This window comes from Toxorhynchites rutilus, chromosome 2 (genome assembly GCF_029784135.1).
Source record: "Toxorhynchites rutilus septentrionalis strain SRP chromosome 2, ASM2978413v1, whole genome shotgun sequence".
NCBI classification, from domain to species: domain Eukaryota; kingdom Metazoa; phylum Arthropoda; class Insecta; order Diptera; family Culicidae; genus Toxorhynchites; species Toxorhynchites rutilus.
The window spans coordinates 126,370,334-126,383,970 of NC_073745.1; the positions used below are offsets into that span (position 1 = coordinate 126,370,334).

The 13,637-nt window shown below is 36.8% G+C and overlaps 1 protein-coding gene across 27 annotated transcripts in view; it reads right to left on the reverse strand.

Annotated features, from left to right (window-relative positions):
- Positions 1 to 13,637, reverse strand: part of LOC129764935 (protein muscleblind) — a 799,891-nt gene that overhangs the window by 67,310 nt on the left and 718,944 nt on the right. For 18 of the 27 annotated variants that reach the window (XR_008741293.1, XR_008741294.1, XR_008741296.1 and 15 more), the window contains 2 exons: positions 11,061 to 11,231; positions 242 to 544 (listed from right to left, as the gene is read on the reverse strand). Coding sequence is in view for 20 of the 27 variants with exons in the window: in XM_055764585.1 (XP_055620560.1) it covers positions 242 to 544; positions 11,061 to 11,231 (474 nt within the window). In the remaining 7 variants the exon portion in view is untranslated. Of the gene's footprint in view, positions 1 to 241; positions 545 to 9,407; positions 10,015 to 11,060; positions 11,232 to 13,637 lie in introns of all 27 variants that reach the window. The other 9 variants (XR_008741299.1, XM_055764596.1, XM_055764598.1 and 6 more) reach the window with 3 other exon arrangements.

Here is a 13,637-nt window from a genome sequence, read left to right on the forward strand (position 1 = left end):
ATTCCCTAGAGGCTATATGGCGCCCTCCTTCCTGAACCCCATATAGGTTCACCAACAACAAATGTGTGTGGAAAGCGAATCCTCCTTCCGGCTATCAGAAAAGTGTCGAAAAAAAATCGGAGCAAAAACCAAAAATTGTCAGGCAGCAAAATAGAGCAACACTTACGAGAAAACAAAAATCTGTTACTATTGGAAGGTATATTTCAGATTAGAGAAAATGAGTTACTCTTCGAGCAATTACTTTGCTAGCGCCACTCTGACTGTTGTTGTTCGTACTGATGTGGTTATTGTTATTGTGGTGGTTGAGGGTGGTGGTGGACGTGTTGCAGGTGTTGCTGTTGTTGTTGTTCGTGACGCTGGTCGGACAGTTGCCGGCGCCATTCATGATGGCCGCTGGGACGCAATTGCCCCCGTTGGTGTGGCTTACAACGTAGGTAGTATAGGGCGGATGGTGGGTCCCCCAGGCGATCGTGAATCCAAGTGCCGCGGCCGATGCAGCCGGAGGTACACCCGCCGCGGCCACCGCTGTCGTCGTTGTGCCATTCTATGCCCGAATATATCCAGCGTCCGGTCCGGTCCGGCATTGGTTCATTTTTTTTAGTAATGGTTCAATAAGTTCAGAGGATGAGAAAGAGTGGAGGCGGATAGATTTTAACAATCTTTGTTTTTTTTTTGCTGTTGTTTTGGCTGAATAATGCTTTTGGAGAAAAGTGTGTGTTTTGATTTATTATCCAGTTGGAATGATTTGTTTTTAAAATTTGGAGATACGCAGGACATACAAATCAAATTAATTCACTAAATAAGCAGGTTGAACTGAAGCTCGAAAATGATACTGTTGCTTGATATGCGGAGATTTCGATCGTTAAAAGACCAGTAAGGATGTTTACATATTGAGTTCAAAGCGAATAAGATCCTTGCAATTATTCTAGGTGGACAAACATTAACCTTTGAATCAGAATCAATTGGCCAAACTGTCAAAAACAACACATCTTGTATTTTATTTCATAGTTTAAAGAAATACTATATACATGTGGTTACAACTGTTTCGTAAACTGTTGAAATTGTTGCCGGTAACTGCTCTGGCAAGTGTACAGATTCTGGAATAGGACACGTGAAGAATACACTACAGATAATTGTGGAGGAGGAATTCAAACCTTTCTGATTTTCCTGGATTTTTCACACTTTTCGGCCTGACATAAGCACTCGTTTTTGCTTGATTTCTTCGAAGTGATCATGAATTTTCCTGATTTTACTCTATCAGATTAAAAATCAACCGCAGTGACCGAGCTACCTAGAGGAGATGTGTCTAAAACGCGCCTGCCGGGCAATTTGACCCGCCTGATTTTCTCGTAAATCAGCAAGATTAGAAATGCAATGGATACAGGCAATCGTGCTTGTCAATGATAGAATCCCATTATACAAGTTTTACATTTGTAACATGATTTAACACTGAACCTACCATGGCGGGGTCAAATGACCCCTTTTGAGTTTTTTTTTTCAAAATTGCTTTACAAGTAACATTACCTCATCGTTATTTGTCTTTGCTACTTTTCTTTAAAAAAAACATCAGTGTATTCTTCAATATTTACTCCTTATCAAATTGTGCGAAATTTTTATTTTGAACTTTACATAGTAATATTTCAAAAAGGGTCATTTGACCCGCTGTGGTAGGAATAGGTATACATAAATATCGGTAGGTTTAGTGTTAAACAAATAAGAAAAATAATTTTCTTTGGAAGCGATTTCCGATGTAATTTTCTACATCAATTCTATAAGGGTTTTGTTGCTTGATACCGATTCAGAGACGATAACTGTGGGTCATATTTATTGAGTCGAGTTCCAACTGAATATCTCAGATGAAGAAAATGTTAAGAAAGGGTTCATTTCCTTCTCAATTTGATATTTTCCGCATCAGCTTACCATCGGGCAGTATGGCATACCCTCGATCGGGGCAATATGCTCGCTTTCGGCCGGATATCATTCTCACGAGAGAAATTGCTTGTATGTGAGGGATGCCAGATGATTTTTTCAAATATCTTTGCATGGCACAAATAAATGTCTTCAAATGTAATCATAATGAACAAAAATGAGCAAACCATAACGATATTTTTTAATTATGTTCGACAAATCACACCAACAATTGTTTTCACAAACTTTGAAATGACCTCAGTATGTTTTCACAAAATTAAATGTCTTCAAAGCGAAAACATGTCTTCACGTTTGGCATCTATATTATGTGCTCAAAGAATGCAGGAAAACAAGAGCGCGGACTGAAGAATTAATACACGAATACTGGGAGAACAAGCTCACCGGAGAAACGGTTTCTTCTCTTCGCTGGTGGGCATGAAGGGAACGGATTGATAGAATCTCTCATTCGTACAAGCTGTTTCTCTGAGCTTTATAGTCTCTGAGAGAAACAACTCATGGGCACATCATACTTCTGCTGGGCCATTTAACACCGTATGATGGGAAATTCAGAATTTGGGCGCCTTAAATAAAATTCGTAGCACTTTTGTTATTCAGAATCTAAAATATAGAACGATTACAGATGACTGAGGGTTCACTAATCTACGTACTGACGCTAGTTGTTATCTTAAATTTTAAGAGCACGGTCAAGATAAATCCATTCTCGCTTAGGGGGTGCGTATTACACACTGTTCCTATACCAACGTTTTGCTTGTTGGACACAGTCATGATGTTCTTCTTCGATAGCACTATCGCACTTGGTTAAAAACTCAGCATTTACTGAATTTTTACATGCAATGCGCGTGTGTCATGACAAGAAAAAATCGGCCAACTGACTATCTCATATTCTAGGATTGTTCATACAATTTATTTGAATATTTTATTTTGTTGGATCGATTCGATCCACCCAAGATTTACTTCGATTTTGCAATGAACGTAGATCGCGTTGAATTTTATTAACTATAGATTGATTTAATTATCATTTCTAGACAAAATACTCGAATTATTTTAACTGCACTCAAATATTTCGAGGCTTTCCAAAACAGTATTGTCCAGTGCTGTCTATGAATCCAGAATATCTCACGACTTAAAGAAATTGCAATGACGTTAGGTTGGAGGCACGAAATTACCTGTGATGTGTGTAGGAGTGGCCGCAGAGTTTTTGATTAAGAAAAGTTGTTTAAGGGTGCCCAATTACTCAAGATTTTATTTTCGAATACAATGTAAAATATCACTATGATCGTTCATTGATTCTAAAACTAAACTGAAACTGAAACTGAAACTGACTTTTCTACAATTGACTTATCGAAAGGAATATTACAGTAGGAAGAAATATTACGGTTGAAAGATCAGGCGACAATTTCTGCGAGAAATTTTGTGATAATTTTTTGAATTTTTCCGCATACCTTAGCATTGGTAGAATAACTTTGCGCTCAATTTAATCTGAATCAAATAGATTCGAGATATACTTGGAAAAGAAACTATAAATAGAATGGTATAATGGCTAGTATAGGTCGCTTTAGGACCAGCTTTTGTGTCAGAAAACCTTGGCATTGTCCAAAAACTAGTAATATTGGCATGAAAAAGGATTGTTCTCACATAATCTGAAACAATCGCAATAAGATGTTCGTGTCGTTTGGTGTAAATGAATCATTAAGAAAAATAAAATGCTGTGTTTCAAAAGACATGTATAAGATTTTAACGTCTTGTGGGTACATAGTCTGTTGAGAAAGGTTTTAATTGAACAAGTATGACTTTGAGGTTATACAATATGATGCGAGGATCGTACTGTTAGAATCATTTTGAAGTTGGCAGCGCATGCATGCAGCTAATTTCATAGGTTAATATACAACCAATATTTTTATCACATTGAATATGTCGAATATTGCACAAAAAAAAAAAACTAATTTGCGGGAAGTTTCATCGCATAAATTTTATTCTCACGAAGCTGACAGTTATTGCTTGTCGAATCTTACAAAAAATACGGGTATGTGAAAGATAGTTCAAACGATTCATAAGCAATGATATCGATTTGGATGTTACAGAAAGTGGAAAGCGACTACAAAGAATACATTCGAACGAATTTGAACTAGAAACGGAATGGAGTGGAATAATAAACACAACAAGATCATTTTACTGCATGACCCCACCAAACCATAACCTCATGGATTTATCAAGAATTGTCTAGAAAAAAAGATTGATATTGAGATATTGAGATGCTACCTCACCTGCCATACTCCCCAGACATTGTTCGGTCAGTCCATGATGTTCTTTTTCTTTTTTAAGTAGTGATTTTTTAAAATTAACCGATGATTTTCAAAAAAAAAAAAAAACCATAGCTTTTGAACAACTGGACATATTCCAATGTTCGCCATATCAAATTGAAGTCAATGAGTTAGTCTTCTTTGTAAAAATATTACATTTGCGAATTTGATTTTGCTCTCATGATTATTGATTGTATTTGCTTTTTATAGTTTACATGGTCACGGGACCAAGGGCGTTATATTTTTTTATATATTATATTTTTTGAGAGCTAGGGATTTTTTACATAACATATCCAAAAATCAGAGATATGCCATTATTCATTTTTTAGTTTTTTTTCCAATTCTTTTATTGGGAGGCGCAATCGCATAAGCTTTGCGGAACCGCTAATTCAAGATTTGTTTATACAAAATTTCAACTCAAATTTATTTTCAGTAGGTTTCGACCGATTACTCGCGGTATACTCGAGGTTATCATATTTGAGTCATGTTTTTCCAAAGTTAATATGTTTTCTGTCTTCTTTCATTATTCTTATGCAACTAGACTAGATCTATGCAACTAGGATCCAATATTTTCTCAAGTGGATTATTTTTCAAAGAAGCCTAGCTCATTGACATCAATTTATTATGCCGATTATCTGAATCGGTACAGTAGTCATTTTTGGAAAAAAGAGGAAAAATGATTTTTTAGACCGTCGGTTAACTTTGAAAAGTCAGTAAAACGAAAAAGAAGACATCTTCGATTTTTGGATGTGTTATATAGAAAATCCTCAGATTTAAAAAATATATATAAAAAATATAGCGCCCTTGGTACAGAGACCATGTAAACTATGAAAAACAAATACAATCAATAATTAAGAAAACAAAATAATTTTTCATTTCTTTCGGGTGTAGTATTTTCCCAACAAAAGTATTGGCTCATTGGCTTTAATTTGATGTGTCGATCATCTGAATTGGTTCAGTTGTTCAAAAATTATGAATTTTTGAATAAAGTCATTTTTGGAAAAAAAGAGGAAAAATTGGAATTCTCGGACCACCCTAAAATAGAAATGGGCACTGTAATGAAAAATTTAAAAAAACGGGTCTGATATTTTGCTATAAGGAACAAAACTTCCACTATTCATGAAAATCTGAGAACCACTATATCGGCTTGGCATGGAATGGCTGAGAAGAAAGTTTCAAAAGATTGGCAGGATTTTGCTATAACTTCTCTGAATAATACAAATATAATTCCAGGCGGTATCTGATGATGTGTCATATCGCAAGAAATGACAGAAATTTATCATTAGGACACGGACTCGCGTCGTGAGTAGATTTAGTTTTCGAGATTAAAAGTAGATGTCGGACTCTTGTCTTGCGCACTTGGAAAATTCAGTAGTTATTTGGAAATAAAGTTCAATTTGTTCAAATATAACTTTCGTGTTTTGTTAATTCATTACACATTTTTATTTTCATTTTTTTACCTGTTATAGTTTTGAACACTGTTCTGTACATGATTCTATAACTGATTCATATTAGTCCCAGTAATATTCAAAGACATAATCTCAAGTAAAATATCTATTTAGCTGGAAATTTATTGAAAACTAACTCAAATGTTATTAAGATCATTCAGTTATAATCTGAACGCACTGTTCGTATTATAATAGCGCTCAAAAATTTTCGACAGCACATTGTTTAGAAAATTGCCCTTTTCCAGTGGTGAAAAATTGTGGAAAACAGAAAGCTAAAAGAAAAGAATAATAATTCAAGACTCGTGAATCGAATTAATTGAGAAAATATCTCAAGAATAATAAATTTCATCCATGAAAGTCCTGATCTGACAAAACAAATGAGGCTGCGAACAAAAAAAACGAAGGTTTCGTTACAAATCAGACACACTTTCAGGTTCCATCCCGTCGAAAAAGATCCCAATATCACCTAATCTAGAAATATGGGCTATTGTTCAACGGAAGCTGAAAAAGAGTGGTAACTTGTCGAAGAATGTTTCAGAGATAAGGAGATAGAGGAATAAAATGGTTGTTAAGGTTTACCAACGGAGTGTTCAAAAACTGATGCATTCGAAGAAAAAAAAATCGCGATTTTATTGAAACCAAGTCGAAATATTTTTTGAGAGAGCAATATCATTCCGAAAAAGTAATAAAAACTCTTTGTTTCAAGCCGATACTTTTGACGTAGGACTAACGTAAAAATGTCTAACGTTTCAATATAAGGGCCCATTCCGATGTTTCGGATGGAAAAAGTGTATAGATTTTGAATGGTGATATCTCTCCAATCAATGAATGGATTTTGATTTAAAATATACAAAAAAATAGTAAACGTTCTCCAGCGATTATTTTGCCTAAGACATATATCATCAAAATTGTAAAAACAAGAAAACAGTGTAACGAATAAAATAGGTAGTTTAGTTTTTCGCTCGCCGCTCACTTTCTCCCACAATGCAACATTCAGTCAATTTTTTCCGTGCAATTCGGGTATTAGCTTATATGGTATGATTACATTCTTCGATGTCACGTTGCGTTATTTTTTTTTGTTTTACTCTAGCCAGCGATCAGCTAGCCCCATATGTTAAAGTTGGGAGTTCATTCAAAATATTACTTCTGTGCCATTTGCTCACATCGCTCAATGGAAACTTTTTGAGCAATATACGTTGATTGGATATAATAACGGATGATAGCACATGGAATATGATTTCTCTCCGCTGATTGGAGAATTGACTTCGCACATGTCACGTTGCTTCGAGCGAGAGGTATAAATTGTTTTGCTTTGTGAGTTCAATTTTAAGCAACAATTACGATTCGACAGTAATTCTATTAGCAACCAGGTGGTGGCAGTAGCGAGAGTATCAAAAATGGCCTTTCTCAAGGCAGGGAATTCAGGTTAAATTTTCCAGATTGACCTTTTTCAAGGCTAGAGGCGAATGAACTGCAAAAGCTTGAATCATCTCTAATTCAACACTCTCTCTTTCTCTTCAATTTTGGCTTCACTCTAGAAAGTGATCAGCCAACACCAGTTAAGAGTTTGGAATATATTATTTATAGATTTTTTTTATTTGTTTGAGCTTATGTAAATTTGGAAGCATTTTAGGGTTTATTCGTGACTTTTCCAATCGATCTTTTGCCAATTCGAGCATTATCTCCGTGTTAAAAGTGGCGTCAAAATGTAAAAAGTTTATTCCGGATGTGATGAAGGTATTTTACTGCGGTGAGAGCCCTTTTGTTTTTATTACAGTCAAACCTTTTGTGCGACACTTTTTGAGCGATTTTATTACTAATTCGGAGCTCGAATCGCACAAAACAATCTCAATCGAATAAAAAAAATCGCGCAAAACATGAAATAATAAAAACAGGTTTAGCTGTATAGACGGTTTAAACTTCGAAATTTATTCGGCTTTAGTCTCGAAAGGGCTCATTAGAAAATCAATCGATAGAGGGATCTGGAATTGAGCTCCCGATCAATCATCGACCAGTAGCCACGAAGACTCTCCACGCAGCTTTATTATTCTTATTTATTATTTTATAGAAGCTTTAGGCTTGAAAGTTCATTTTCTGTTTTTCCTGTTTTTCTGGACCGTGTTGGGGAAACGCTGACAAAATGATGACATTTCTACAGATCGTATAGAATTGAATGTTCAAATCGATTGGTGCAACAATTTCGAATGTTCTTCACAATCGAGCACCAAACGTTTCAAATTGGACTCAAACCTTCGTGACGAGACCGATGTTTAGATTTTTAATTTGTACCTCGAACATGTTCCCGAAAAATGTTATGCTACAATAAAATAGAAGAATGATAAAAAAATTAGGTCCACAATTCGGTAATACTCATTTCGAGAACTTATCTGATCGAATAATCGAATTTCGATCGGAATGACATCAACGGAAGAGTTTCAAGAACCGGGGTGATGAAAACACACATTTTTGAGAGGACAATTTTCTTTGTTTCGAAATCAATTTGATGTCACTTGTTTCAATGGATGATTCATTTGAACAAAAAGTAAAACTGGGTCGATTCATGGTTTACTTCGGAACGTGAACAGTTCAATAGTTTTAACGTCGAATGACAGTCATATAAGAGATTTAACTTTATAGTTGTTATTCTTTAGCATCTTTCAACAATCTGCTATCATTTCAGCTTCACCTAATAGTGAATAATAGTGAATGAGCTGAACAAATTCAAGGTATTGCCAATATATTAGGTTGGGCAAAGGTGACATTTCATACTGAAAAAATTATCTTGCTGTTTTTGTTTCTTCCATTCAGTCAGAGAAAATTCGATACATTTTACGCTTTTTCTTTTATAAAAGTGAAAATGCAAGCCAGGCCGCCGAAATTGTGAATGGTGTTTATGGTTCCGAATTTTTTGTTTTAATTTGTTTTCCATTTTTTTAGTACAATACACTAAATTCAGATCTCTACTGTCAACAAATGGACTGTTCAAAGCTAGCGATTGGCCAGAAACATCCAGAATTGGCCAACAGAAGTGGCGTTGTGTACCATCAGCACAACGCAAGGTCACACAATTCCTAAAATGGAATGTTTTAATGCATCCACCCTATAGTCCGGATCTGGTACCAAGTGATTACCACCTTTTTTTCGCATTGCAAAATTTCCAGAGTGATAAGAAAATGGAATCAAGAGAAGATTGTAAAACTCTATTGCTAAAGTTTTTCGCCAATAAGGACCAAGACTTCTATGATAGAGATATTATAAAGCTACATTTAGAATGGAAACAAATTTTAAAACAAGAACGGTGCATTTTTGACCCAAATCGAACAATCCGAAGCATATTTAAAATAGATTAGAACTTCACCCAAAAATATCCTAGCAGACAGTTTTGAAATAAAAACGAATACATTCAGAAGCTTAATCGACAGTTTGTGAATTATTCTCTTAGTCTTGCCATTCTTTAACAGAATATACTCGGATTATAGCCACATCACATCAAAAATGTATTGTTCTATTTCAAGAATATTCTCCGAAACCTGCATAAATCGTAGCATTTTCTTCGGCGAGACTCTGCGTCTGGAAAAGGCAGCAATTGGGAGCAACAGAATCTTGCAAGAAACATTTTTTTCGCAAGCGTCCTACAACCACTCCACAGCCTATCAAGGTAGAAAAAGCATCTACAGAACAAGCGCATCTTTAATTAGAACCATTAGAGCAAGCCTGGTACAGCTCTTACCACCGATCCTTTGGAATAATCGAAGAACTTGGAACGAAGCGAACAAAACAGCACCATACTTTCTGACGGCATGCGGCTCGTGATATCTTCTCCTGCGTAGCGGCTATTATAGTTGTTGTGTTTATTTTTTATGTGCAGGTATACCTATCCTCTCCTTTTTCCAAGCTCAAGCTTTTGCTCCCAAGCCAAGCGCACCGTGTTCGTGGGGTTTACGCGATTCTGATGATGCTTTCCCGCGCGAGAAGTGCAATTCATGCAAAATAATAACAACACTTTTCTCACCTCGGAAAAAAACTTCTACCGTAAAAAAGTCAACAATCCTTTAGGCCTCTTCAGAGATGCCTAACCTTTTTTTCTTCTTGTCATTGCCTACGTTTTCCGGGCGGGTTTCCGACCAGTTTCCCAACGCTTGCGTACCCGAAAATGGGTGGCATTTCGTACGGATGTGGCTGTTATGCAAACTTTGTCATGGGACACAAGAACGCTTTTCGCCCGTTGTTGCCGTTAATGCTGCCGTTTTTTTGTGAAACCGTTGCCGTGAGTTGACGCGAGACGGTGTATACAGGTGTGAGCGTGGGGAAAGGGGCGGGGGCTTTCCATTTTTCAACTGGGTTGAAGAGTGATGCGGAGAAAGAGAGAAAGAACTTAATTTCATAACTGAGACGAAAGTTGACGATGACAATTTGCTCAACAGCTAACAGCCATCGAGGTGTACAAGTGCAACAAAGCGGCACGTCACTCATTATTACAGTCAATGAAGTGCGGTGACGGAAATTTTCCGATTCCGCCAGGCTGGCTGTGAAGGAGCTCGGAAAACGCGAGCAGCCTCACAAACGCAGGGCACCCTCTGTTGGTTACAACTCTGCGCTTTGTCAGGGGGATGTGAGCTTCAAATTTACCAGCCTCCCATTGCATTCATATTCACGAATGACGAATGCTCTCGAGTGGGAAAATTTCGATTGTTTCCGAGCAAGATTGTTTATGAAGCTTTTATAGTTCTCCCCTTCCGGTGGGGAGTCACAGAAAGAGGGTTTGAGTCAAAGAGGATGTAGAGAAACACGTTCGTTTTAATGGACATCAACTTTTAATTATGCCCCACCCGGAAAGAGGCCTTCTTGCGAGCTGCAATTTTCTAGCATAGCCTCTCAACGCCGAGCCTTGAATGCCAGAACGAGGTAGAAAACAGAATAATTTCCCCTCGAGTGGCTTTAATTCAAGTTTTCCTTAATTAAATTAAAATTAGTGTACGTTAGGCCGAGGACTTACAGAGAGCTGTTCTGGGCGAATGGAGAAAAAAAAATGTTGTGAGTACAAGTGAGATTTAGAAGAAAAAATATGATTGTGAGCGAATGAATGGAGAAAATTAAGGCACAATTTGAACACAACAAACAACGAACGGAAGAAACCGAAGATAACAGCTAAAAAGCGCAACAATTAAGGAGGAAAATAAAACACAAAAACCAAGTAAACATCTCGAACCAGTTCGCGGCTTCAAATGAGGTGATAACGGAAACGGCTACAGAACTTAATGAATCTGTCTTTTTCTATTGTGGTTATTGTTTCTGGGGAGTTTTGTTCGGTTTGGAATGGAGGTATTTGTAGAATTGACTTGTTATTTTGTTTTGGCTTTGTTTGTTTAGGAATGCAACTTACCACTGTTGGCACTTGGCCCGGTAGGACTGGCTGTCCTGGCGAGATACCCATTTGCTGCATGATGGCGTTCTTCAGAGCGAGATGATTCCGTCCGTTTATCAAAAGCTGATCTTTCAGATGTTGGGGAGGGTGGAAGTATTTACACGGTGGTTTTTCACGATTACAACGACCCTGTGGTTTCGGAAGGGGAAAAAGAAACAGATAACAGAAAACACATTTGTTAGTACGTTTGTTGGGGACAGCGTGGTAAATAACAGGTTCGATTGTGGAAACACAAACAGTTCAGATGCGGTTATAATACACTCTATTTGAACACTAGGATTTTATGTATGGCCCCATCAATACTGATCGGCATTTGATTGCGGAAGCAAAATATGCTCTCGCTCTAATGTTTGCAGTGCATCAATATTCTTCTTCTTCAATGGCACTAACGTTCCTAGAGGAACTTTGCCGTCTCAACGTAGTATTACTTGCGTCATTTTTATTAGTACTTAGTTGAGATTTCTATGCCAAATAACACGCCTTGAATGCATTCTGAGTGGCAAGCTCTAGAATACGCGTGATCACAGTGCAAGACGGAGGAAATTTCTTTGACGAAAAATTCCCCCGACCAGAACGGGAATCGAACCCGAACACCCGGCATGTTAGTTATGACGCTAACCACTCGGCCACGGGAGCACGTGCATCAATATTACGGGAGCTCAATTTTGTCTGCTGAAAAACATTTGCTAGAAACCTTAACGGGCCTTAAGCCCCGCAAAAGGCAATAGGCTGGATTCTGTACATTCCGACAATCCCTATAAATGAGTTTAGATCTCCGGGCCTGATAAGGAGCCAACTAAATACTCGAAATGTTCTTCCCAGGAGCTTCCCGAAACGAATTGATGCCTGCTAAGCGGTGCTGATTTATGCCTTCAATATGTGACAATGCCGGACTCATTCTCTCGCTTTTTGCGAGAATATGTGTTTCTTTACTATTGGAGCTGGAAAAGCGCACAGGCTGACACAATTATTCTCACGTACAGGCGGCCGGCAGTAAGTCGGCTGGAGGCAGAATTTATTATATTTTCATCCCTTATCAGATCTGCAGGGATAACACGTAGTATAGCCCACCCCTCTTCTCTTTGTGTTCCCGTTTTCATTTATAACCAACTGATACTTGAGGATCTCCATTTGCTGAACTCGGTAGACCGAGTACATTACGTAATAATCCAATCACAACTTCTGCATTCCTTTTCTGCACGTAGTCATCACAACACACGTGTGTGCAGCATCTCAGCAGCAGGGTGGGCGAGAGCGACGAATGTACGAGACCCATTTCCCTGCCTGAATCAATAATGATGCTGCTCAATTAACTCCGATTGTTACTCCAATTAAAGTTTAAAATTTCATTTCACAAATTTTCCCTACACGAGCGCTTGGAGAGTAGAGTGTACCTTCGTTGAAGAAGCTGTGCGCAAACGATGGTTGTGGAAAGTCATACCTACCTTTAAATTGGGTGAAAGAATAGAATGATAACGTGCTGTTCGCAATTTTTCCAAAATTAATTTTTGAACAGGTATGAATTCGAGGATGTAGATCATGGCTATCATTTATTTCTAAATGATATAATGATGAAGAACTTTAAACCTTGACATCTTATATGAAAATTGACTGGAGAAAAAATTGTTTTAGCTAGGTTTAGTTAGCCGAGACACGGTCGCCAAAAGTCTCAACGAGAATTTTATTGTGTATTGACAATCTTTTATTATATAAAAATTCCTGTAAACACAATTCGAAAAATTTTAGGAAGACTTTTAGCCTTTCGTTGATATGCATCATTTTTAAAACGATGTAAACACTTTGTTGGGATGGCAAATAGGCTCTAGTATGCTTATAGTTTCTGCCTCATATGCACCATTATCCTTTTGACTATACCTCCGGTGTTCTTGCAACGCCATCCAACATATTGCCTGAAACCCATTGGACTGAAACAATGGAGACACCTGGTTCATTTGGATTTTTCATATCCAGCAAATCCATCAAAAAATTTATCTGATTTTGTTCAAACCTCACGTATCGTTTTACCAATAATTTTGAGATCCCATTTTTTTAAATTTCGCGCTCAGGGTACACCATACTGAACTCAGGTGTTCCGGAAACTCTGCTTTTTTGCTAAATGTCATAACATAAAAAAAACATAAAAAATAGTTATTTATTATTGCCGCGGTGTGGAGACCAAAAAAAACAGCGGTTTATGACACTTAGGGAAAGCTGAGATTTTTTTACTTATCAAAAAAAGTTGAATCAGTTGGACATATTATTTAGTTTTGTAAGTTTTCAATTTTTATCTAAGTTTGACGATAATCCTCATTTGTTGATCCTCATATCCTCATTGTATCATAGTTTGAGCTTAATCGGTTCCGAACTTTTCGGGTTTTTGACGCGCACAAAAACGAACAGTTTTTTTATATATATATATATATATATATATATATATATATATATATATATATATATATATATATATATATATATATATATATATATATATATATATATATATATATATATATATATATATATATATATATATAT